At 44.0% G+C, this 27,734-nt stretch overlaps 1 protein-coding gene across 2 annotated transcripts in view; it reads right to left on the bottom strand.

Moving 5' to 3' along the window:
• Positions 1-671: 671 nt before the first annotated feature.
• Positions 672-27,734, bottom strand: part of SYNPO (synaptopodin) — a 109,416-nt gene continuing 82,353 nt past the window's right edge. For both annotated transcript variants that reach the window (XM_066590403.1, XM_066590402.1), the window contains 2 exons: positions 22,472-24,312; positions 672-10,450 (listed from right to left, as the gene is read on the bottom strand). In XM_066590403.1, coding sequence (XP_066446500.1) covers positions 9,908-10,450; positions 22,472-24,312 — 2,384 coding nt within the window. In that variant the 3' untranslated portion in view covers positions 672-9,907. The remainder of the gene's footprint in view (positions 10,451-22,471; positions 24,313-27,734) is intronic.

The raw sequence follows: 27,734 nt of genomic DNA, 5'->3' as shown, positions 1-27,734 counted from the left end.
GGCGGGAGCTCGGAGCACTGCTCCTGGCTCTTCCAGCCTCCTCCCCCTGCAGAGAGAGATGCCGTATATCGGCCGGGCGATATACGGTCGTCTGAATAAGCCCTTAAAGATACAATGAAAACTGGACATAAGACAGTTCGGGACATCTAGACCATGGATCCTTAAAAAACATTTCTGTAGAGGGATTAAGGTACCTTAGTTCAAATACTAACATGGCTATGTCGATGGAAAAATAAAAAAAAGTTATCGCTCTTGGAAGGCGGAACTGAAAAACAAAAAGAAAAGAAAAAAGAAAATTCTCTGCTGCTGAAGCGGTTAAGTATGTTTTGTCGCCTTTTTCGATGATTGTGTTATTGTTAGCATATCACACCTCGCGAATCATGAAAAAGAATGTGGGATCACTTTCCTAAATTCCTTTTATGTTTTGGATGTTTTTGCATGAATTCGGTAAAAAGTATTTCTCTTTTTTTTCCCCAGACCTAAAGATTGCTGTCAATGGGCCTGATGTCCTACGTATCGCTACAATACATGTGAGAATGGCTGCGCTCGCCACAATGCTTGTCAGGTCTTCATAATTAATTGCATGTTCCCTGCGGAGACGCATTTTTGAGTGTTAGTGATGGATGCTAATTTAGAGGAATTGTGACCACATCACAAAGAACACACAGCGGTAAAGCATGAAATAATGTGGTTTATTCAGAAGCTGGCTATACAAGGTAAACACAATGATGCAAGCACATACATGGCATCTTGGGATCCTTTACCAGTTCATCCCAGAAGCATCTAGCCAAGAAGACGACACGAGACAGGATGCATTGTAGCTCCATCCAGCAGATCAATGCATACAACGGGTTGTGCTTGGCTGACATGTCGTATGATACGGATGTGTTGTAAATGGTGCTCAACATCACTTTGTGATTCTTAAGGTGCTGACAAGACATACAAATGACCTGCAAATCCATCATTCAGTTAGACAGCGAGAGATAAGCAGCTGCCAGACACAACAGGCACTGCTTATCTCTCAGGGAAACCAAAGGGACCTTTACATGGGACACCCAACAGCTGTTCCACAGGCTCACGTTCAACGGAGGTGAAGTGGCTGGGAAGCTTCTGGCCGCCCAGCTCCATTCATACCAAAGAGGAGTTGCTCAAACATTGAGTGGTTCCGCATGTACACGAGACGATTATCGCCTGATTTGCTGTTTCCAGTGAGAAATCAGACGATGATCGCCCCGCGTGAAGGTATCTTAAGGACTGTGCAGGTTGAATTGCAATATATCGCTCCCATACACATCACGTTATCTGTGGGGTCTGATGATACAGGAGTGGACGACCAGAACCCAGAGGGGGCCGCAACAGTACACGCTACTATTGCACTCCGCTATGTTTTGCATTCCTGTACTGGAGTGATATGTAAGTGGTTCTCATATGGATCGGTAATACAGCTTAACCCTTTCCAATCCACTGTCTGACGTCTGAAGTCATTCTGATTGAAGGCTGTACAGCTTCGATGTTAGAAGACGTCCGGCAGGGTATTCTCACTGTATATTACTGGCTGCTCTGTTGGCCTCGGGGCCTCTCCAGCAATACCACAGTACTGGCCAGCAGATGGGGCCACTGTATAATGGCAGAAAGAGAGAGACCTCTAGGAAACCCTGAATCAAAAATTGGATTGCAAAGGGTTAAGGTATGTTCACACGGTGGATTTTTGCTGTGGCTTTTATACACCTTAATCTGCATCATCAAAGTATCTTATCACTTTTAATGCGAATCTACGCCACGGTGTATAAGATGCAGATGTTATCTAAATGCAGATTTGAAATCCACCTGCGGATCTAAAATACACTCAAGTGCAAATCCACAGCAGAGATCTTTGCACGGCCGTGGATTTTGAGGTGGAGTCCATGTGACCCAGATTCCACCGTACGAACAAAGCCTTAGGGTATGTCACATGAGTCACGAATGCTGTGGATTTCCCACAACTTAAGACCTCATTCACATGGCCTTAGAAACGTCAGATCCACATCGTGGATCTGACACTTCAGAACCGTGGCTCAGCCTTAGAGTTCCCTTGCGGATTTCCATGTGGATATTCTACAAGAGGATTTAGCTTCTGTCAATTGCCAGATGTGATTTCCACATTGAGTCTGCACATGTATTAAGAAATCTGGTGTATTTCCCTTTGCCCCAGCAGAGGGTGCCATAGGCTTGAAATCTCAACCATCAAGGAGGAACAAAAATTTGCGTAGCCCTGATTTTGGTCCTCATAAATTGCTTATTCCTGGTATATAATACCATAAGTGTTTATGGAGGTTGGAGCAATACTTAAGAGTGTGCAGCTGATCCAATGAATTCTGTTGCTCCTCCCCGAGTCTCAGTGGATACAGCCCATTCTACAAAACGCCAGTTGCTCCTCATTATTATTTTATCCAGGTGGGGCTGTAGTCTCCTCCTGTATAGCAATATTTAGATGAGTGTGAACATCGATCAGGCATCACTTATTTCCAATCAGGACCATATCCTTTTTTTTCGACTAGTACCTTATCATTGACCCTTGTAGATGTTTATCTAGACATCCGAATATCTAAGACACAAATGCCTTGGATGGTTGGCTCGGCCGTTAAAGGTTACAACACTAAGAATAGATGAGAAGAAATTTCATCATATTGGCTGGACATTGGCACCTGTAGCTTTCCGAGAGCTGGTAGTTACTTACATCATAGTGATAATAGTGTAGGAATAAAGGGAAAGCTGGACACGATCACCGGCCCTGAGGGCATTGGTGGTGGGTGTTGTCGGCTACTTCTACGCTTGGGATGAGGAGGAACTTGTCACAGTTATAATTACTTACTACTATTTATTAGGATGCTTATGCATTTTTAGTTAGCTGTTGGCTGAAAGTTAATTCAGTGGACAGCTATATCGGTGACATCCCCATATACATGCATGCCAGGCTGTACATGACCTCCGAATACCCATCGGGAAGGGAGAGCAGCTGTTACTGAAACCTTGGCGAAGGACCATCTCTGATCTAGAATAAAATTTTCTGTGACAGACTTGAAATTTCCTATATACGCTGTCAGGGTCCCTTAAATTTGATATGTAAGTCATTACCTACAAGGGATGGTTACCTGCTATTTACTTCTCAGATCGTGTTCTTTGGCTGCTTTTTTAGTTCAGTTATTGTAGGACAGAGCTGCGATCTGTGACTATAGTTTAGCTGAAATGTCTAATCTGAAGTAGTCTGGGACACACCCCCAGTCTCATCATTGGTTCAGGCAGACACCCCACCTGTCTAAATATTGGCTCAGGTTGCACAGGAGGCAGCTTGAACCAATGGTTTAACAGTGGGTGTGTCCCAGACTACTTCAGATTAAGCACTGTCCTAATACAGCAGAGCTCAAAAGCAGCCAAGAACTAAAGTCTGAGAAATAAATAGCAGGTAGATAATGGCTTTCATATCAATTTTGAGCTACTGACCGAAGTGTCACGTTAAGCATCCCAGTATAACCTCAAGTCACCTACACTTCAATGCTAGCAATCTGTCCAGTCAGGAGGCAGAAGTGACTGGGAATCAATTTCCCCTACTTTGGTGCAACTGAAAGTGATAACAGAAGTAGGAGATGTTCCACTTGAATCTTTGGTTCATTGGGTTAAGTGTTCCCTTAATTTTTTTGAGCAGTGTATATCAATCCTCTTCTTTGAGAAGACCATTCCTCTTGAAGATCATTTTTGGGTGGTTGCCCTAAAGAAGTTTCCCCGTATACAAACGAACCCCATACAAACTATGCAATGGTCTAACCAAATGTTTCCCAAACTCCAGTCCTCATGATCCCCCAACAGGTCATGATTTGAGCATACCCTGTAGAGAGCACCTGTGACAATGTCTAAGGTACTGACAATAACTACATCACCTGTACCATACTGAGAAAGTCCTGAAAGCGTGGCCTGTTGGGGGGTCATGAGAAAAGGAGTTTGGGCAGTGGTTGTACTTGTCTGACTATTTAAAACCACTGGTCCCATTTTCCATACCTCTAGTACAACCCCAATTTCGAAAAAGTTGAGACGGTGTATAAAATCTAAATGAATGTAAAGAAAAAAAGAAAACAATGATTTGGAATTCTCATCTAGCCATATTTTTTTCACATATTAGAAGGGAGTAGAGATGAGTGAGTATACTCGTTTCGAGTAATTACTCGATTGAGCACTGCGATTTTCAAGTACTTCTGTACTCGGGTGAAAAGATTCGGGGGGCTCCAGGGGGCGGGGGGAGGCGTGGCAGAGTGGGGGGTAGCAGTGGGGAACAGGGGGGAGCCCTCTCCCTCTCCCCCCACTCCCCACTGCAACCCCCCACTCACCCACGGCGCCCCCCGAATCTTTGCACCCGAGTACGGAAGTACTCAAAAATCGCGGCGCTCGGGCAAAAAAGGGGCGTGGCCGAGTAGGCTCGCTCATCTCTAGAAGGGAGACATTTTCCATTTCATAAAAAAAAAATAATCATTTAGAAATTAGTGGTGGCAAAAAAGGGGTTAATGCAGTGACGCCTTGGAGCCCATAGACCACGAGCATTCAGTATTGACCGTTGGCCTTGTGCACATACATGTCTCCAGATTTCTGGAATCTCTTCATGATATTATGTACTGCAGATGGAGAGATATTCAAGTTTTCGCAATTTTGTGTTGAGGGAAATTTTTTGGAAATTGTTACTAAGTTTTTAGACGCCGGTTTCACAATCTTTATGAATCTCTCTTTGCTGCCATCAATTTGTACTAGAGATGAGCGAGCATACTCACTAAGGGCAATTACTCGATCGAGCATTGTCCTTAGCGAGTACCTGCCCGCTCAGAAGAAAAGATTCGGCTGCCGGCAGCGGGCAGAAAGTGGCGGGGAAGAGCGGGGAGGAACAAAGGGGAGATCTCTCTCTCCCTCTCTCCCCCCTGCTCATTGCCGCAACTCACCGCTCCCCCACGCCGGCAGCCGAACCTTTTCTTCCGAGCGGGCAGGTACTCGCTAAGGACAATGCTCGCTCATCTCTAATTTCTACATTAAATTTTTTTTAATGAAATGGAAAAATGTTTGTCGCCTGCTGATGGGTTCTATGTGCTACTGTGAATACAATATTGTTATAGGAGAATTCCAGATCTTTGCATTCTTTTTTCTTGACCATTACATTTTACACAGCGTCCCAACATTTTCGGACCTGGCTTGTAGTATTCTATTCACATTACACATACGTTTTCACATGACTTTTAACAACTTACTTCTGTTATCTTTTAAGGTCAAACAGCTCACTCTTCTACAGCTGCAACACTCTAAGGCCTCATGTCCACGGGCAAAATAAGAATTAAAATCCGCAGCGGATTTTAACTCTTCTCCTGCCCGCGGATCCGCACCCCATAGGGATGCATTGACCACCCACGGGTAGATAAATACCCGCGGATGGTCAATAAAAGTGATTTTAAAAAAAATGGAGCATGAAAAAATCTGGACCATGCTCCATTTTCGTGCGGGTCTCCCGCGGGGACGGCTCCCGCAGGCTTCTATCAGAGCCTATGGAAGCCGCCCGGATCCGCGGGAGACAAAAATGGGAATTACTCACCCGCTACGGATCTTCCCTTCGCCGCGGCTTCTTCTCTCCGTCGGCATATTAGCACTTTCTGCTTGGTTAAGCAGCGCTGCTAATTAGAGCCACCTGATTGGCTCTTCGGCACCACGTGACTACAATCAGCGTGCACGTGCTAATATGCTCTCCGTCGCGGCCGGATCTTTTTTTCTTCGGGCCGGCGCATGCGCGGGGCACGCAACCGACGTGCCCTGCGCATCCGCTGGGCCGAAGAAAGAAGATTCGGCCGCGACGGAGAGAAGATGAAGCCACGGCGAAGAGAAGATCCGGAGCGGGCGAGAGGTGAGTAAGTTCTTATTTTTAGGCGTCATGTCCGCGGGGCAGGAGGGACCCGCTACGGATTCTACATGGAGAATCCGTAGCGAGCCTGATTTTCCCCGTGGACATGAGGCTTTAGTTTTGAGGCCGAATGTTAATAAATATCCTTATTAGTAAATAAGGAAATATCCTACATCAACTGACATTCATATAGTCCTGCAGAGACACTCAAAATGAATGACCCCTCTTTTTTTCAAAATTTATTTAGACTGATTTCTTAATATATCGGACCTCTGTTTTATCTGAGCTCCAAATCCCATTTTTGGCTAGTTGTTGCCATCCTTAGAGGGAGCTGAGAAACGCACTGCATACATTATCATTACTAGCACAGTATGCAGTAAGCTCCTCAGCCCCCTCTAGTGGCAGCTCCTGGAAGCCAGAATTTTGTCTTCTAAATCTATGTCTGCGCAGGAGATTTAGGACTCCGTTTCAGAAAAATGGAACTCAGATCTCTATAAAGATAGATTAAACGATTAATCAGTACAAGATTTTGGAACGAGAAATTAAATGAAGATAAAAGGTGAACACTCACTTTAAAAGAGTTGTAGCAGAAATAACTTTATGGATAGGCGATAAAAGTCTGATTGTTAGGGGTTTCACTGCTGAGACCCCCACCGATCTAGAGAACAGGGGACGTGTGTTCCTCTCTTCTCATCACTGCAGGGATGCTTCTTCACCCACAGTGACTTTTCACTTCTACTTCGCTAACTCTGGCAGTCCCAGTGACAATGAATGGAGCGGCACCACACATGCGTTACCATCGCTCCATCCAATCTCCTCCTCAGTGGAGGGATACAGTGAGTATAGAAGATGTAAACCCGCAGTGGAGCTGAAAGCATAATGTGAGAGCTGCCTCACTCTAAACCTTCTCTAGTCTACTGTCTATCACTGGTAAGAGTGATGTTGAGCAGCATTCTGCATTATCCATGCTGGTGGCCTGTATCTACATCTACACAATGAAGCTCAATAATAAGCACTTTCCTTATGATACAGCTTGGACCAAAATGGTGCGGCGCATCAAACTGCTCCTCAGTGCATTGGTATATAGTTGCCTATCAAATCCCAAGTTTTTGCGTATCCTGTGGAGGAAGGTTAAAGGACCGTGAACTAAAGTGCGAGTTGCCATATAGGTGTGTTGAATTGATAGTAACATTCACAATTATAAAAAAAAGTTTCAGAAAATTAAAATCTCTTAAACTTAGTCTTTTTATCAGTGTCTTGAGGCCGATCCTGAACGTAGGAGCTTATATAGACACTGGGGCTGCGCCTATTCTGAATAATTCCCATAGGGGAGCATTGAGCTGTAATCACCATTATGTCTAATAGGGACCGTCTGACGAATGTTGGACACATTTTTATGTGGTTTGTGACAACTCACTCACATCTCTGCTCTCTACGACTACATAGGTATACTTCTTGTTTGGACATCTGCAGTGGCCCACAAAGGCCAGCCACGTTGTACCACCATCACTGTCAGGCGGTTTTAATAAAACTGTGGGTGGCTACGGAAACGCATGTGGCTATGTAACAATGGGTTATCCCGCCAAAAAAGGTTTCAATGGAATGCATTAAAAATGTTGGGACACATTTACTTATACTGGCCGCTCTAAGTTAAAAATATATGTCTCCGTACTTGCGAAAAATGGCACATGCCTCTTAATCCTTTCCAATCAACTGTCTGATGTCTGAAGACATTATGATTTAAGGCTGTACAGCTCCGATGTTGGTAGACATCCATCTGGGTTCTCTTACTGTATATTGCCAGCCTCTCTGCTATCAGAGCCTTTCCAACATGTCACCTCATGCAGTACTGGCTTTAGCCAGCAGATGGCGCTGTTGTGTAACAGCAGAAAAAGAGTAAGCCCCCTAGGAAAACCAGGATACAAATTGGATTGGAAAGGGTTAATACATTTGTTGCATGTGGCAGCAGCCCTGTGCGCCAAATTGAAACTTATTCCAGCTATGAGCTGGCGTAAGTTTCAGGTATAATTTACACCAGTTTGGAGGGTAAATTATAGTAAAGCTGATAGGCCATGCATGCTAGGCCCTGCCCACTTCTAGAAAAAAAGGTGCCGGATGGTATACAACATCAAAAAGTCACAATTTTGGCACTTGCGCTAAAATTACAACTTTTGTACACCAACTGGCATACAATACATAGCACACATGCCCCAATGTTTATTTGCCCAGATTATTATCCCTTAAAGAAACATGTCATCTCCTCATTTAATGAGCCGTGGCCTCACTGACTAAAGCGATTTCTTTCTTTTGTTCATGCTCACCCCTGTTCTCCCCTATGGGCTCTTAGATTCGTCTAATGTGTCAAGTAGGCGGTCTACAACACTCACTGTCAATCAAGTCTGACATCTCCCACTGACCGTGAGAGGTGAGGACCTCCAATTTGACACATTCCCAACCTTGGGAGCCAAATCTAAAAAAAATTCAGTATGGAAAAATTGGAGGAGAGCATAAACAAAAGAAAGACCTCTTGGAAATCCGAGAGGCCGCGGCTGCAAAGCTATGCAGCTGGCCCTGCTGGCTGGAGGACACAACAGGTTCTATTTAAGCAAGGGGAGAGGAGAATGCACGATGCATGTTATCACCTCGCACATGCGTGTCTTCCTAGTTTTTCTAATGCAGATGCATGTAGGCTATCTTGCCAAGTGAACAATATTTTTAATGCATTTATATTGCAAATGGACTTTAATTCATACTTTTTATTTACCTTAAAGGGGTTTTCCCGCTTAAAACTGTTAAGGACCTATCCACAAGATAGGTCCTCAATAGTTAATCACTTGGGATCCAAGATTTCAATGGGAGTGAAGCCAGCTAGAGCACTTCCGCTGCCAACCCCTATGGCACATCTCCATCCCGCTGCAGTGACAGTGGGCTGGGCGACCAGTTCAATCCTGGGGATCTTGAGCGGCGAGTCCCCATTGATGACCTATCTTGTGGACAGGTCATCAATAGTTTTTGCATAGAAAATCCAGAAACTATTTTTCACAGGATATTTCCTTTAAGCTGGCCATATACATTGGATGAAAGACAGGCAGTGACCAACGTAGCGCCTATAGCCGGCTAAAGATAGTTCCACATCCTTGTACCATCACATTCATACATCCCGTTAATTGTTCCTTTGGAATCTCTTCTTACTTTACGCTCTCAATGAAACTTTGTACTCTTTCCATTTCCATATACTGAAGTCTAGTATACTCTCCTGGTACTAGGAAGGTTATCAGCCATTGTAGTGCATTGATATATGTGCAGTAAGGAGCCTATGCATAGAATACTGAGAGGTTTTTATCAGTGCAAAGGCAACTTGTCAAGTCCCGATTCCAAAGGCCGCTACCCATTCCAAATATTATCCAGTTTCCAGGTTGTAAATCACAACCTCACGATAGCAATCCTCTGTTGTCATCTCATCCTTTGGAGACTAGACCAAGTGGCTTCCAAAAGATCTTTGAAGCATAGGAGGCATTGTATGGTTAATTGTAAATAATCATAGGAATGGTCCATCCACACAAAAAAAAACCCTAAATAAATCAAAAATATCACGTTATGTCCCAAACCTGTTGCTGATATCAGTCTTATACAATCATTTGCCTTTTTTTTTTTTTGGCTGGAGATTACTTCACCCGATCATAAAAAAGATCGTAAAGGAAGATAATAAAGCGAATTTCAAAGAAAAAGCATAAAAATTACAATGTTTTCAAAAACTTTTTTAAAATGGTCCATATTTTTTTTTTTTTTACAAGGACAATCATTATACTCACAGGGCAATGATCTATGATCTAGTGTTTTTCGCTGAGCTTTGCTCTGTGAAATCCAATCTGGACGTTCAAATTTAGAATTTTATTTTTCCAGTTTTTGTGCTGTTTTTGTATTTGGCAGTGTGGGGCATGATAGACCTTTTGTGCTCCGTAGACCAAGTTGGTCTAATCCAGACCACTTCATGGACAGAATAATTTATGAGGTGTATTGGAAAGGGGAGTTGGATGGTAGACCATCTCTCTTCAGCCGTAGGCTCCCGTACCATCCTCTAGGCGACAATGGATAACTCCGAAAGCCGGGAGATTTGGCCCCAGAATCTTCTGACTCTATAGAAATGTCAGATCCGGTGGGAGATCTTCTGGCTCTTGGTGTTGCTGGGAGAGAAGATCCATTGCCTACGGTTGGGCTCCATGGTGTTCCGATATGAACAGGGGACTGAGGACTCGTAACTCCCCATGGTGAACTGCTCTTACGCTTTGCTGCATTGATGATATTACGGGCAAGCAAAGCTTTCATTTGCTTCCCACCTTTGAGGTCATTCTCCATTCTTAGAGACGATGGTGACTGGGACCGATCACTCCAAGCTGGAGACATAGAACGTGGAGGTGGAGGACTTCGAATGACCAAACTTTCATCATAACGCTGGAAGGGTGGGGAAGTACTTCCCCAACCATCCAATGATCCTCTATTTTGAAGTGCTCTGTTGTAGGAGGAGCCCGATGTGAATTCTCTTGGTTTCTGCGAACAAAAAAATATATACATTTTACTAAAAGTATTAACACCTCTGCACCAATAAACGCCACTATTCCTATATAAGACCCTGCCCTTTGGTCTCACAATTGAATTAAGTGAGTCCACCTTTAAGCCAACCTCAGGCTCACCAACTAGACCAAGGAGAACAGGATTGGCTTCTGCTACCATGTATTGCCTACTCACATCATTAGCTGACAACCCAGTCGTACTGGTCATGTGTTGAGTCTTACCTGGTGAGATGGGACAATGGTGGAGAGAAGAGATAATGCTACATCTTTATGCTTTAATGCCTGCCATACTCTGTGTGCCATTACAACTTTGCAACAGCGTAGCATAACTTTAACTAGCTTTGACAAATTGACATTAAACTTTACAAAACTCTACATGATACTTGTAGTTTCAGGTGATAAATAGCAGCTAGGCATCAATAGGGAGATAATCTGTCCTTGTACACATGGGAGACGGGCAACAACAGCAGGTACCACAGCGGGGACCATCCAATGTAAGACCGGACCTGAGGGGAGGATACTTCTGTAATAGCGCAACCAATACAGCCGCAGTCATTTGCTACACAGAATCCAACATGACTTTGTATGAAATTGGAGTATAGCCGCAGTATGACTCCATACAACTTGGAATATGTACAAAAATATGTCCATGTGCGTGAGCCTTCACTGTACTACCCTTAACCCCTTAGTGACTGACCTATTTGCACCATAATGACCTGGCTATATATTTTTTTTACAAGAGCCATAACATTTTTTATTTTTTAGCCATATCAGGCCTCTCTTTTTGCGTGATGAGTTTTATCTTCTAATGGTACCACTCACGGGGAACATGTAATGACTTGCTTAAAGGGGTTTTGTCATTAAAAAAAAAATTATCTAAACTTACCTATTCCTACCCTGTCTGTCTCCTTATCACATCTTCTCCTGGTTGAGCTTCTCCACTGCCCAAGATCAGCTCACTGCAGGCTGGGCTCAGCTTGTTATGAAGGCTGCTTATCACAAATTCCTTCCGGCTGGGTCAGTGAAGGTCACATCCCTGTGCTGTAGCTTCACTGCCTGGGAAGGAATTGTAATCTATTTCAGAGAAAGCTCGCATGAACAATCTCTGAAGAAGATAGGCAGCCCTCCTGCTGGCCTGTGATATGTGACATAACGTACATTGGCAGACTGCCAACCTAATGTACATAACGTCGCAGGAAGGAAAAGAATCAGGCAGCTGGAGGTGAAGTGAGCCCCTGGACTGCAGGAGACAGGAGAAGATAAGGGAGGTGAAGATCTGGTAAGTAGACTGATGGGGGAGGAATAGATAAGTATAGCATTTTTCTTTTTTAGTGACAGAACCCCTTTAACGTTTATCAATATTTTTTTTGAAGAGGATGTAAATCCCCCCCTCCCCCACAGAAATTAGTCCATTCTTTTTTTTTAGGTTTTCTTTTACATGGTTCATTACACAGTATAAATGAAATGTTACTTTTATTCTGTGGGTCAATATGCTTATGATAAACCAAATTTATATATTTTTTTCATGTTTTACTATTTTTCTACAATAAATACACTTAAAATAAGAATTCCATTTGCATCGTCATATTCCGAGATCCGTGACATATTTCATTTTTCACCAATGGAGAGGTATTGATTTTTATAAGGGTGAGTTGTAGTTTCCATTGGTACATTTTGGGGTAACTGCAACTTTTTGATAATTTTTATTGCAATTTTTTGGTGAGACAAATACCAGAAAAGCAGTCATTTTGGTGTTTAGGTTGTTACATGCACTCACTGTGCGGTATAAATAATGCGCTAAATGCATGCTTTATGTCAGTACGGTTATGAAATTCCAAACTTTTATACTTTTTAAGTTTTAGTTACTTTGGCACAATAAAAGCTCATTATATACAAAAAAATATAATTGTTTTTGCATGCCACCTTCCGCGACCCATAACATTTTAATTTTTTCGCTAAATTAGCTGTGGGTAGCCTTGATTTTTTTGTGAATTGAGCTGTAGTTTCTTTTCGCACCATTTTGGAATACATGTGATTTTTTTTTTTCATCATCAGCTTTTAATGTGTTTTTTTTGGTGGGGAGATGAATGAAAACTATTAATTTTAGCATTTTTTTTTTTACATTTACGTGTTACGCCATTTACCTTGTGGGATAAAGAACATAATATTTTTTATAGTAGGAGACATTACAAACGTGGCAATATTTACTATGTTTATTTTTTTTAGATTATAAAGGTGTTTGTAGGGAAAAGGTGTTTTTTTTTCCTTTTTTTAAAAATAAACTTTTTTTTCTTAACACATTTTTGGTCCCTTCCAGGGACTTGAAGGTGCGATGGTTCGATTGCTGCTACACTGGACTACTTATGTGAACCTTAAACGAGCTGTGATATGACCCTGTCAAATGGGTGCCGATGGCTGACAGGAGGACCTACCTCCTCCTGTCACCCACTTACATGCCGTGATCGCCATTTATTGTGGCATGTATGGGGTTAAACGATCTGGAGCTGCTCCCGGACGTTAATGCAGGATCCTGGGTGCCAGCTCACATTCGAGACCTCACTCTTCCCTGCATGGGATTTCCACGGTGACTTTAGAACAGGCTCCTGCAAAAACATGGCTACCTAACCTAAGGCCCCCTTGAGGCCACTATAAAAACCTGAACGGCTGGTCACTAAGGGGTTAAAACGAATCACCTACATTTTTTACTCATTACAACCAAACAGTGAAACGTTTCCCATTTTTCTAAGTTGCTTTTATTACTGATTGTAGATTTTTTTGATTCTGTTGTCTGAACATGATTATGGCCATCCTGTTTGAACTGCAGCTAACAGCATTTAGAGTTACCTTACAACAACCTTATGGGCAACAAACAAAAGGGACAGGTGGAAACCCATAGACTACTATGCAAGAGTGTTGTGAGCTGTGCAGGGAGGGGGAGGAGGTGAGCTGTGACCCTCACCTATTATGACTGTGTTTTCCATATTTAGGTGTCACCTTTCATTGTAATGTGATGATAATGAGATGGCTCCTGACAGGAAGTGGCTATCATTATTAGGCTCAGTGGTCAGTGTGATAACGGCAGGATTTGAGGAGTTTCTTTTAATATGGATTGTGACATTGAAAATGTTAAAAATTCATTAAAAAGCTTTTAAACGTATTCACTAAAATTAAGAAACACCTCAGATACTCGCGCCACATGGTTACTTCCACTCCTCACTGGCCAACCGCCGGTTCAGGTGTGAAGGCAAGTGTCAAAGGAGAAAAGGGTTCCCGGTAGCTCAGCTAAAACCCAAAAGCAATATGAAAACCATCCAGATCGGCAAGCAGAGCGTGGAGCTTATGTTATGGCCAAACGCATCTCAGACGTAGTAGCTCTTATTCATGCCATGAGTGAGAACTACTAAGTGTGAAACGCGTTGGGATACATAAGATCTTCGCTCTGCTTGCTGATCTGGATGGTTTTTGCATTCCTTTAAGAGAAATTTTGGATTTTAGCTCTGAGACCTGGAACCTTTTCTCCTTTGACACTTGAAAATCAACCTAAAACTTGATTTATGCAGTAGGTCCTGTCTTCGTTGATCTCACATTCCCTTTAACCAGTCCTGGAATTCCAGTTGGATTTGGAGGTTTCTTTAGGATTTGGGATTCACATGCAGAGCCGGCAAAACCTTGACCCATGTAACTCTGCCTCCAGATACAACGTGACTTCATTAGTTACAAGTAGTGCTGCCAACTCAAAAAAAGGTCAACCCTATGTGGGCGAAGGACTTTCAGCTATGTTAGCACCCTTTAACAGGGATGGGTCATCACAAAATGACCCAACGTTTTCATCAAGTAAAGCATATGTCTAAATGCTGACAAGACGGTCGCCCCCATATTCATATACAGACAATAGATGATAAGATCTACAATCAGACTACAAAGAGAACATGTGTCAGTATATAGGTGATAAATTCTCTTTAAAGACTGGCCATTCATGTTGGGGTATAGCAGTAGCACAAGCTGTGTGTGACCAGGTTGTCCACCTCCTCCTAATCCTGACCTTCTGTAACATTACATTAGCTCCTGCCCCTTCATTAGAACAGTCGCATGGCTTCCGGTTATAAAACGTGTATAGTAAGGAGTCATCAGCAGCGCCGCCCGTCCATGACATATCACCACATTACTCCTTTCTTCCACCTTAGGCCGGCTTCACATGGGCCAGAAAGTCTCGCGAGATTTGTGCGTTACGAGATTCACAAATCTTGCACGAATCGAACCCCATTCTTTTGAACAGGGTCATACACACGAGCGATGTTTTACCCCCTCTCATCGCGACATGTCCTATCTTTGTGCGTGCTCTTGCATCGCACCACTTATTGTGTGCTAGGTGCACGTGAGTTGGATGCGAGGTCTCCCATTATTTTCAATGGGAAAACTACGCGATCCTGCACCGCGGCAGCAAGGTTCACTTTCTTCGAAAGTGATGCGAGGCGGTTTTGAAACAAAAACGCCTCGCATCCACAGGGAAAATGCATGTTGGTGAGCGCGAAATTGGACCGTGATATCACGCTTGCCCTTGTTAGCCTTAGGCCCAATGCACACGGGCGTATTTGCATTGCACAATCCAGCGCAGGCGTCCGCCTCCGGATTTCGCAGCAAATATTGCCCATAAACATGCTATGGGTAAAATCGCTTTCTCATACCCACAAATCAATTGCGATTTTCCGCTCACGGATGGAAAATCGCGGCATGTTCTATTCCAGCACAGGTTCCGTGCGGACGGCTTCCATGAAAGTCAATGAAAGCCTTCCGATCCGCAATCATCATTATTGAAACATTTTGAATAAAAAGTGATCAAAAAGATGTATGTTTCCCTAAATGCTAATAATAAAAACTACAGCTCACTCCACAAAAAAAAACAAAAACGAGCTCTCACAGCCCAATCATAGAAATGCAGGACTCCGATTATGGCCAAAAAAGTAAGAAAAACGATATAAATCTGGCATTAGTGTAATTGCACTGACCCGCAGGGCATAGCTCATATGTCATTTGTTACGATCGTGTGGGCAAGCTAAGCATGGGGCCCACACGATCGCGATCAAAGGCGACTGGGTACGCACACGGGTTTCAGGCAACTGACCCTCTGCTACCGGGAGGTTGACCTGGCCCTACCTAAGCAGGGACGATGCCCCAATAAGGGCAGCCCAGCGGTCTTCGGATCTCGGCCCTAGCTGATCCTAGGAGCCACGCACCAGAACAGGATGCAATCACATGCCACATGACAGGGACTGAACAACAGGACACACAGAGCCAGAATACACAATACAAACACTAATTGCAGATAAGCTGAATATAAATGCGAGGTGTTAGTTCGTACATTGGCCAATGAACTTAAGCTGAAAGCCCCCTCGTATCTTGCAGTCCCTACACTAGCAAGACACATCTACTAGGGGCCAACCTAGCGCAGACATAGCAGACAAACTCAGCAGAGCAAACTGACACAAAATAAATGTACAAACAGACATGAACCACAAGGCACAGATCACACAGCAAGCTGCAACAGCACACAGATAGCAGGTCACACAGCAAGCTTCAACAGACAAGGATTTATGACTGCTCATCCCGAACACCAGACAGAGACTGACCATGAGCTGGGTTTATATGTGAGCACAGACCCAGGAGATTGGCCAGCAGGAAGTACCACACCCAGCCAGCTCAATCAATTAACCCTGTGAGGTCTATGCTGTTAGGAAGCTTAGAACTACAGATCCCAGCAGCACACGTAAAATCATTTTTACTGAACTGTGAATGCCATAAAAACTAAACCCAGCAAAAATGCTGCAATTGCATTTTTTCCATTTCTCCCTACTTAATAACATTTTAAGGTTTTTCCATACATCGTATGGTACATTCAATGCTCGCATTTAAAATTACAAGTTGTCCCGCAAAAATCAAGCTCCCATTCGGCCATGTCAATGGAAAAATTAAAAAGTTATGGCTCTTGGAATGCAGCGACAAAAAACCCACCAAAATAAAAAAAATGATAAATCTCTTCCTGACGGGGTTAAATGCCAAACTGACATGTAAATATGTCATTATTCTTAAAGGGAATGACGCGTGACAGATATCAGTAGGATAGGCCATAAATGTCTGAATGTAGGGGTCCAGCTGTTTGAACTTCAAGGTCAGACAATAATGGCATATCCTAATGATTCTGTGCGGGACGTCCTGCAGTTTGCATTGGTACCATTTTGGCGTTCTTGATTTTTTTCCTCTGACGACGCTCACCGTGCGCGGTAAATAATGCATTACTTTGATAGATCGGACTTTTACGGATGCGGCGATACCAAATATGTATTTTTGTTTTAATATTTAGATTCTTCTATGACAAATATGGCAAAAGGGGTTTTTAAAAAAAAACTTTTATTACTTTTTTTTATAATTAGTAAAAACTTGATTCTTATTTTTATTTTTTTTAGTCCTCAGAGGGGACAACAACTTGCGGTGCTTTGATCGATCCTGCATTACATCATACTGCGATCAGGCAGGCAGTCTATTAAGCTACCCCTCGGGTATGGCTTGATAGGAATTCTGCCAGAATCTCATCGCAGGGGGGTCGTACACCCCGGAACATTGGTCGGGGGATTTAAATGATGCTGTCAGTGGCATTTACAGGGTTAACGTCTCCGATGAGCTGTGTGGCTTATCAGAGCTGTTGCTGCCGGGGGTCGGCTGTGCGATCTCTCTTCATACATACCCCAACGCTGAAGGACGTAACTGTGTGTCCTATAGTGTTAAGGGGTTAATTCTCTTCAGAGAGGCCTACTATATTCCCTAATATTAATCCTCTCCATTTACCCCTCGACTACATTTTCCCTCAGAACCCGAACCCCTTGATCCCACTGTATCCCCCGCACCCGAATGCACTTCATATCTGTACATACATAGATAGCAGCTGGTGAGCGGCTCATGCAGCTTTATGTATACTAGCCGTTGTACAGAAGAAGCACCGCTACCTCTTGTGTCATCATAGATTGTAAGCTCTTGTGAGCAGGGCCCTTAACCCATGTTGTATGTGATGTCTGATTCTGTCTGTTTGTAAAGATTACCGTGCTTCCCCGAAAATAAGACAGTGTCTTATAGTAATTTCTGTTCAAAAAGGTTTAACTTTTTTACATGTATAGCTGCCTTTTTTAATTAACTGTTAGCAGGGCTTAATTTTGGAGTAGGGCTTATATTTCAAGCATCCTCAAAAAGCCTGAAAAATCATTTTGCATCCTCAAAAATTCTGAAAAATCGTGCTAGGTCTTATTTTCAGGCAAACAGGGTAGTATTATTAAAACATTTTCTGGGACGGAGTTTATGGAATCGTTTGGGTGTGAAACTTGCTTTTGCCTGCAGATGCCAGCAGCTCCCCGTTTTGCACTGACTGCCAGCGGTAAGATGCTGCTGCTCTACATTGCAGCCTGGCAGTAATGATTATGTTGCACCGTCGAAGGCGTTGTCCTACTAATAAATATTAATTCGTTTTACACCCAAGCCACGGCGCACCTCCTATTATAATCATTAAGAGACAGCTGATCTAATAGAGGGAATTAAAGGGGTTTACCATGTGCATGGTGCATACTATAGTGCTGCAAAGAGGGAGGTCCTGGGCTGCGTTATCAGTGATGCCAGTCTCAGTGATCATGTTGCTGGGCGGATAATCATTGGCACAACGGGCACTTACCCTCGCACAGTGCATCATTAAGGACTGATTCACACAAGCGTGAAATTCACGCCAAAGTTGGATGTGCAAAAAAGTTGTGGCTAACTGCGTGAAAAATAGCGTGAATGGACAATTCCCATTATCAAGCCACGAGCTTAATTAATTCGCCATTCACTCTATTGGGAGCTGTGTGGTGCTTTAAAAAAGCGGGAGGAGAGAGAGAGAGATGAAGGAAAGCCCTGGGGAACCCCCTTCTCTGCAGGGCTTCCCCTCACCTCAAACGGGCTGCAGGGATATCCCTGCTGCACCGATGTTCGGGTTTAGCTGCAGGGGTGAATGAGGATACCCCGGTTGCTGGAGATTTTCTTATTCTCCCCTGCAGGTGAACCCCTGTCTTGCCATGGCGGGGATATCCATCCAGCTCCGCTAAAATGAAGGGAAGTCTCATAAAGAAGGGGATTTCCCCGGGGCTTTCCTTCATCTCTCTCTCCTGCCGCTAAGGGGTGATATCCCTGTAGCAGGGAGAAAGAGGGGGAGTGGCTATAGGAGTTCCCTGAGAGCGGAAATACAGAAGGCGGGGCTAGAGGGAACCACCTTCTATCCACGCCCTCTTTGTAGCCACGCCCCTCGATCTCCCCGCTACAATGTTTTCTGAACGTTTTCATAGCAATGCATTGTTCTATCAGCTACGATTTTTTTGCACAGCTAATAACGGCGCTCATGTCAAAGAGGCCTGAAGGTGCAAAGTCTGAGCGAGGTACAAGTAAGCCATATCCCAGTCTAGCGATATATTATGGCACATCTGGTTTCATCCTGATTACCTCTAATGCCGCACATATCCCAACTCTACTCAACACATGAGCACATAGGAGCGTGAGGCTCTCAGGTCGGCCGCAGTCCCATAGAGGTAAACAACACTGCAGCCAGGGGCGTAATTATAGAGGATGCAGGGGATGCGGTTGCACCCGGGCCCAGGAGCCTTAGGGGGCCCATAAGGCCTCTCTTCTCCATATAGGGAACCCAGTACTATGAATAAAGCATTATAGTTGGGGGCCCTGTTACAGGTTTTGCATTGGGGCCCAGAAGCTTCAAGTTATGTCTCTGTGCAGCATGGTTTAGGTATGGGTACGGGTACAGATACAGATAGAGGGGGGGCCCAGATCACCTTTTGCATCAGGGCCCCTGAGCCTTTAGTTACGCCCCTGACTGCAGCCATTTACATTGACAGCAATGGAGACCTATGGAAGATGTACATTGTACTGGACATTTCTCGTGATGCTCGTTCCAGGGGGTAATGTCTTCTGCGGTACTTCATGTTGTCTATTGGCATCAGATGCCCGGTTAGTACTCTTTGTATGTAATGATATACTTAGTGCTGTCTTCTCATAGTGGGGCGCCTGGAATAACTTTTCCAGCTCTGCATTTTTCCCAATAGCCGTGGCGCGGCATGGATTAAAGGGATTGTACCAGCATGCGTAACACCTTTCACAATGTGCGGCCGGGGGCAAACAGCTGATGGTCTCAGAATCCCCACTAATATTGTGGGTGAGGGGGAGCTGAGGCCAACAAGACATTTCCCCTGCAGCAGGCAAGGTAGTCCTCCTAGAAATGCATGAATAAATTGACAACTGGGTGTTACCATTCATTTTCCGAAAGGTCTGACACTGTCAGCACGGATTCGACAATATTCTTTTATGTTTAAGGGCGCATTCAGACGAACGTATATTGGCTGGGTTTTCATGCCTGGCCGATATACGGTGTCTCTCTCTGCAGGGGGAGGAGGCTGGAAGAGCCAGGAGCAGGAACTGAGCTCCCGCCCCCTCTCTGCCTCCTCTCCGCCCCTCTGCACTATTTTAAATGAGGAGAGGTGGGACGGGGCGGAGCTAATTCCCGGAACTTAGACCAGCCCCGTTCCACCTCTTCTCATTACAAATAGTGCAGAGGGGCGGAGAGGGGGTGGAGAAGGGGCGGAAAGTAGGCGGGAGCTCAGAGCACTGCTCCTAGCTCTTCCAGCCTCCTCCCCTTGCAGAGAGAGACGCCGTATACGGCCGGCATGAATACCCGGCCGATATACGGTCGTCTGAATGCGCCCTAAGGGTGCATTCCCACGAACGTATATCGGCTCGGTTTTTACGCCGAGCCAATATACGTTGTCCTCGTGTGCAGGGGGGAGGATGGAAGAGCCAGGAGACGGAACTGAGCTCCCGCCCCCTCTCTGCCTCCTCTCCGCCCCTCTGCACTATTTGCAATAGGAGGAGGCGGGGCGGGGGCTAAGTCCCGTAACTTAGCCCCACCCCTGTCCCGACCCTCTCATTGCAATTAGTGCAGAGGGGCAAAGAGAGGAGGCAGAGAGGGGGCGGGAGCTCAGTTCCTGCTCCTGGCTCTTCCATTCTCCCCCCCTGCACACGAGGACAACGTATATCGGCTCGGCGTGAAAACCCAGCCGATATACGGTCGTGGTAATGCACCCTAAAGGAGTTTCTGGGACATAAAAAAGTTAAAAGGGCTTAATTAATAAAAAGTGAATGCTCCCCTATACCGCGGCTTGCCGTCCAGCACTACTGCCCGCCGCACAGAGCCTGGCAGAAGCGGTGGGCGGTCATATGCTGTTCCTTGTGCACATGACTGCTCGGCAACTTACAGGCTCAGTGAGTCAGTGGCTGAACGGTCATAATGTACGGCACCTGACCGCCCGCCGCTGCTTCCGAGTTCTGTGCAGCAGGCTGCAGCGCCGGATGGGGAGCCGCCAGGATAGGTGAGCATTCACTTCTTATTCATTTTAAGCCCCTGAAAACCCCCAAAACCTGTAATGCGCCTATACTTTAGCAAGTGATGGACTAAGGCTGGTGACAGACGAGAGTATTACAGCCACATTTATGTCCTGGCCTGACTGTGGATATCCTGACCCAAACTCCGAGCATCATACAGCATATTCCCATGTGTTAGGCCCGGACACTCATTTACATAAAGGCAGGTATAATATGGTCAGGTGATCAGCAGGGCTGCTTGCACAGTTTTGCAGCCACGGCGTTAACCATTTCTTCAGCAGCCTATGATGTGCCGGATCTGGAGACCTAGTTGCAACATCTGTGGGCAAATGACTTACAGAGCCCTACCATATCTCATCATGTATCCCGGCTAGACACGGCCCAATAGGGTAAGACTAATTCCACACAGGTGATCACGATTTTGCCACGAGAAAATCGTCGCAAAATCGCATCTTTGTTCCTGCGATTAGCGCAGCAGGCGAAACCACCCCAACGGAGTCGCCTTTCAGTTATACAGTTTTCCCCATTTCGCTCTGATATTGTAATCACTTATGTACCATCAGTATAGTCACAAAGCTAAGGTTTCATCTAGAGATGAGCGAGCACCCAAATGCTCGTGTCCGCGTTATTCGAGTCGAGCTTTTTGTAAAATTCGAGAGCTCTACTCGAGTAACGAACCCCATTGACCACAATGGGAGACTCGAGCATTTTTGTAAGTGGGACGCCGGGTGCCGAGTTTTTTTTCCCCTAGGTTCGTTCTCTTTCTCTCTCCCAGACAAAAAAATTTGCCAATGAGGCGCGCTGCATCACGGCGGGGAGGGGCCAAAACAGGCACATCACAGCAGGGAGGAGCCAAAAACTGGGGCGGGGTCGAACACGGCTTGATGCTCGTTCGAGTAACGAGCACCATCGAGTACGCTAATACTCGAACGAGCATCAAGCTCGGCAGAGTATGTTCGCTCAACTCTAGTTTCATCCATTTCCAATAACGTCTTCTTAGATCATTATATTTTTGTCAAGGAGTGTAGTAGGATTTGCAGCCAACATAAGTAAATGTCAAATATATAGAATTAGAAACCTACTCATGAGATGTCATTGTGTTACATGTAAAAGTTTTGAAAAAGAACACAAAAGACGTAAAAAAAGAGACAGGAGCAAATACACACATATGGAGAAGGCTCAATCATACAGAAGGGTTCTTTTTAACATACCAATAAGAAAAAAGTGAGTACATGATCAAATAAGAGAAAGCAAAAGAAAGCCAGAAGTTGTCCAGAAATGGTACAGAAGATGTGAAAGATGAAGAAGGCAAGAGAACTTCAGAAGTCCAAAGCAGAAAGTAGAAGGCTGAGTGTCTTTGGTGGTTCAATTATCATTTTTATGAAGGTCTGACTATGTCAATTATATGTATTGAGTTTCTGTATAGAAAAAGCGCCTGACCTGCTTTGGTCTCAATACCAAAGACACCACCACCACTAGTACTCATAAGACTTAACAAGGGTCAACAATATCATTTGTAATATGGAGAAGGTTTCCACACCTGTGATTCCAAGCCTACATTTTTGGCAGAAAATGTTGGCCGAGGAGCTTGTACTACAGTCTTGGTTCGAGGAGATGAAACCATTGTATTCGAGAAGGGAACTGGAGATATTGGAGAAACGTGACTGGTTGGGGTCCTTCCTCCAAAGCCAGGAGGAGTATCAGGTGCCGAAGATGGTGACATATTGACAGATGAAGGTGATCGTATAGACTGGAAATAAGATGGAGAATACATTGTAGGAGAAGGAACCACAGGGGAGGTCGGGCATGATGTTTGTCTGGTAAATCGATCAAGTACCATGGGTTTGGGTGGAGGTGCTGCTTTTGGAAGGGAGCTCACAGGATCTTTAGGTGAGAGGATGAACAAAGAACACTGAAGTTGATATGGCTGGTGTTTAGATATTGCAAGTTCCTTTTGTGATTGCATGTTCTCTGAGGCAGTATTAGTTACAGGCATAGAGGCAAGAAGCTTAGGTGAGCTTTGGATGTTTTTGGGTTGTTGACCAAATAGATGAGGTGGCGTTTTGGAGGCAAACTTCCAAGATGGTGGCAGAGACATTGTAGGAGAAGGAGATCGAATGGAGTCTAATGGTGAAGGACTTTCCACAACAAAACGTTCCATTCTGGACTGTCTCCTTGCAAACAGTTCTGCTCCTTTCCCTTTATCCTCAGAAAGAGCTTTGACAGGCTTTGGCGGTGGCTTTGGGCTTATAGTGGGGGACTTTAGACTGGAAGACCAATCGGGCATTTTATCAGCTTGGTCAGCATTGTTTGCTACGTTAGGTGATTTATTCAGAAAATTTGAAGCTTCAGCCCCAAGAGCAAACGGCTCTTCCTCAGTTAATACATCACTGACACTGTGCGTCTTATGTTTTCGTCTCTGATCTACATTCTGCACCATTGACAGGAGTTCTGGATTAGGTGCCATCTTTGGCTTTTCGATGAATGTGAACATCGATTTCTTAGGTCCCTTACGTGCAGCTATTGTTTCTAGAATACCAGTTTTCGGCTGTGGTGTAAGCCTTGGTTCTCCATGGTTAATCACTTGTTGCACAGGGGTAATATTTGCTGTCTCTATGGGATATAAAGCTGAGTACGAAGGAGGAGATCGAATATGTGTGACTGGTGGAGGGCTCGATAAAGTTTCCGCATAAGTAGGTGGTGGAGGGAGGTCCGTAGCAGGACTGTTTTCTGAAGAAGACACGATTTTCTTGGCAGATGATTGACCTCCAAAAGGTTTAGCTGTTCGATTCGATACAGATATTGGTTTCGATAAGGTTAGATGCACTTCACAGTATTGTGTGTTTGGGGAGCCACTTTGTTCTTTCTTAACAGGAGTTTCTGTTTTTTCAATAGTTTGAAGATCTAAACCATTAGTGTTAGATTTTGACACCACCAAAGTTTCTTTAAGATATGCACTAAGAGGTCCTTGGGGGTCTTCCTCTGAAGCACTTGGTGAAGGTGCTCTTTTATCTATAGGAAGGAAATCTGTGTCTTTGGTCTCATCTCCCCACACGTCGTCTCCTTCACCTGTGCTTGCATGGTTGCTTGAAGTCTCCTCCATACTGTAGACAAGTGAGGGTCGCTGAGAGCCAAACTGAAGTTCTGTCTTTTTTGGATCAGAAAGGTTTACACCATGTTGGGCCTGGTGGGGCTTTTGTGCTCCAGATTGCTGTGCAAGTTTCTTTTGCTCAAGAGCTTTTAGTTTTTCACGACGTCGGTGAAACAGCTGAGCTCCCCTCGAACAACTTCCTGAAGGGCTTATTTGGGAAGCATTGTTGTCACTAAACAGTTGTGCTTCTCTTAACTCTTTCTCTGTGAGGCTGATGCTTCTTGGAATATCTATGGACAAAGAAGAGAATATAGTTACGCACATTTAAAGTATAAAGTAAAAATACGGAATTACAACAGTAGTAAGGAACACGAAGGAATCACAATACTTAAAGCAACCTTCCGACCTTCCCTGGATAGGATGGAGAATTGTTCTTTTTTGCCATCTCCAATCACCAGTTGTGGACCCTCATTTCAGCAGAGCAAGATGGCATCAGCAAAACTATCAATGGCACACTGGGAGTTGGATTCTAATCGGCCAGTGCTGATCATGTGAGCAGTTCTGTGGGGTTTAGGTAGTCTGAAGACTGTGTCAACCATCTTGGATAGCTGAAGATAAGACCTGGAACTGGGGGATCTGAGGGATGGCAAAGAAAACAACTGGAGGTAATGTACTGCCATTGCCCTCCGGTCCCAGGAGAGAATTTTATTCCAAAAGCGAAGGGTCATTTTGAAGATTTTTGAATTAATACATTTATTGTTATGTTAGTGTGAGCACATATAGACTTCACGCAATTTAAAATAACCTACTAGAATCATAGAATGGTAGAGTTGGAAGGGACCTACAACTCAGTGCAGGATTCACTAAATCATCCCAGACAGATATATGTTCAGCCTTTGTTTGAACACTTCCATTGAAGGAGAACTCACCACCTCCCGTGACAACCTGTTTCACTCATTCATCCCCCTCACTGTCTAATATCTAATTTGTGTCTCCTCCTTTTCAGTTTCTGCACTGTGACAACCCTTCAGATATTTGTAGACCGCTATTAAGTCTCCTCTCAGCCTTCTTTTTTGCAAGCTAAACATTCCCACATCATTTAACTGTTCCTCATAGGACATGATTTGCAGACCGCTCGCCATCTTGTTAACTCTTCTCTGAACTTGCTCCAGTTTGTCTCTGTCTTTTTTAAAGTGGGGTGCCCAGAACTGGACACAGTATTCCAGATGAGGTCTGACTAAGGAAGCGTAGAGAAGGATAATTACCTCATGTGATCTAGACTCTATGCTTCTCTTAATACATCCCAGAATTGTGTTTGCCTTTTTGGCTGCTGCATCACATTGTTGACTCATGTTCAGTCTATGATCTATTAGCATACCCAAGTCTTTTTTACATGTGCTGCTGCTTAGCCCAATTCTTCCCATTCTGTATGTGCTTTTTTTAATTTTTCTTGCCCAGATGTAACACTTTGCATTTCTCCTTGTTAAATACCATTCTGTTAGTCACCCACTGTTCAAGCTTTTCTAGATCTTTTTGAATCCTCTCTCTCTTCCCTAGTGTTAGCTATCCCTCCTAGCCTTGTGTGGTCAGCAAATTTGATCAGTTTCCCCTCAATTCCCTACTCCAGATCATTTATAAAAATGTTGACCAACACTGGGCCTAGGACAGAGCTGTGCGGTACCACACTTGATACATTCTTCCACTTGGATGTGCAGCCATTTATGACCACCCTTTGAGTACGATCCCTCAGCCAGTTGTGAATCCACCTAACAGTTGCCATGTCAATCCCATACTTGGTTATTTTTTTTTTCAATAAGTATGGTATGAGATACTTTGTGTACTTACTGTATGGCAACAGTTTGCTGTTGAAATAGTGCCCTCAAATATTGGAGCAAGGAAGATGCAGAGAGAGGGCTTTGTGAATGTACCCACAGGTAAATGGCATTTATGGCATCACAATATATGCCTACTACACAACAAACTCAAATTTAGCTCCCCGTCTAGTGCTGGTTTGTTTCTCCACATGCTCCACCATCCTTCTCATCCAGAGGTGTAACTTGAAGATCCTGGGCCCTCAGTACAAAATCTGTAACGGGGCCCCAACCTACCATGTGCCATTTATAATACTAGTTTCATTGTAAGTGGCAGAAGAGTGTTTGAGAATCTTAGGCACCTAGATGCTACCTCTATATCCTCTCTCCCTTTCTATAGGAGTGAAGGGTTGCTGTACCTTAATACCTGTACCCCACTATGTTCACTATGTTTGTACTCGTATTCAGTGCATGCAATCTGTGTATGACTGATATATTACAATAAATGATATAAGACGTTTAAACTAGCACTAGTCACAGCCCATCAGATTTCAGTCCAGAACACAAAGTTGCTGCCAGATGCAACAAATATAGTAAGAGGCTGTAAGTAAACTTTACTTGAGATATGAAACTCCAATCTAAGTAAATCTGTCTCAAAGACTTTCAGGGCGCAGTCTTGAACATTAAAGCGAGAAAGTAGGCGGTCAGAAACGCTATCTTTTCTCCTTAGAGAGAGCAACTATATACTATAAACTAAGTGAGGAGACTCAAATGGCCACGCACGCTCCTCTGGGTAATATGCAAATAAGGGAGATGGAGTAAATCCTCCTCAGTGCCACCTATTGAAAGGCAGCATTCCTTCAAGTCAAAGTCAGACTTTTTATACAAGCCTTATTACAATGACCGGTCATTGTAACAAGGCTTGTATAAAAAGTCTGCCTTTGACTTGAAGGAATGCTGCGGCGCTGTGGAGGATTTATTCCATCTCCCTTATTAGCGAGAAAGTAGGAACGGACATCTTCTAAGAGATGCATCCTAACGTAGACCAAGAATGAGTGGAATGCCGACCAGTCAAAACATATATGTCATAATATTATTTATTGCGGCTTTCATGTTTGGTGAACTTGAAGGCCGGGGTCTTCTTATCTCACACATTCTGCACTTATTTACACGGATGCTCTTCTATTTGCTCTTTGTTCTTCCAAAGAAAGTCAGAAACCCAACCTACTAGAGACATACGAGGCTGCTGAGTAAGAGGGGTGCGACTGTATGACCAGTAGAGGTCCATAGTGTGAGTTTTCCTATGGGGGCCCCTCTGCTTTATTCATGCCACTGATGAGTCCTAATTGTGGGCTAAATGTGTAGGTGACTTTGCCATTGAACGATTTCCTAACCATAAACTAGTCAAATACTGTACAGTGAAGCTATGTGGTGTTTCTAGCTGAATCAGGGTAATTTTATTGATAGCGTGATCTTACTTACATAACTGGCTTTTTCCTATCGGAATGTATTTTATGACATTTTGGAATCTTGTCTAATAATCTTTCTTGATAACGTTTTTATGGCAGCTATAAAGATATGATTTCTACCCTGTTTCCCTGAAAATAAGCCATACCCTGAAAATAAGACATAGCATGATTTTCCAGAATTTTTGAGGATGCAAAATGATTTTCAGGCTTTTTGAGGATGCTTGAAATATAAGCCCTACTCCAAAATTAAGCCCTGCTAACAGTTAATTAAACAAGTCAATTTAAATAGTGTCCAGGCAGCTATACATGTAAAAAAGTTAAACCTTTTTGAACAAAAATTAATATAAGACACTGTCTTATTTTCGGGGAAACACGGTATTATCTAGTACCTATTGTGGTGCATATTACTGTACATGGGAGATAATTTACAGC

The sequence above is a fragment of the Eleutherodactylus coqui genome, chromosome 2, assembly GCF_035609145.1.
Source record: "Eleutherodactylus coqui strain aEleCoq1 chromosome 2, aEleCoq1.hap1, whole genome shotgun sequence".
Classification (NCBI taxonomy): domain Eukaryota; kingdom Metazoa; phylum Chordata; class Amphibia; order Anura; family Eleutherodactylidae; genus Eleutherodactylus; species Eleutherodactylus coqui.
Note: the sequence above shows the minus strand (reverse complement) of the source record. Positions and strands in the feature narration are given on the sequence as shown.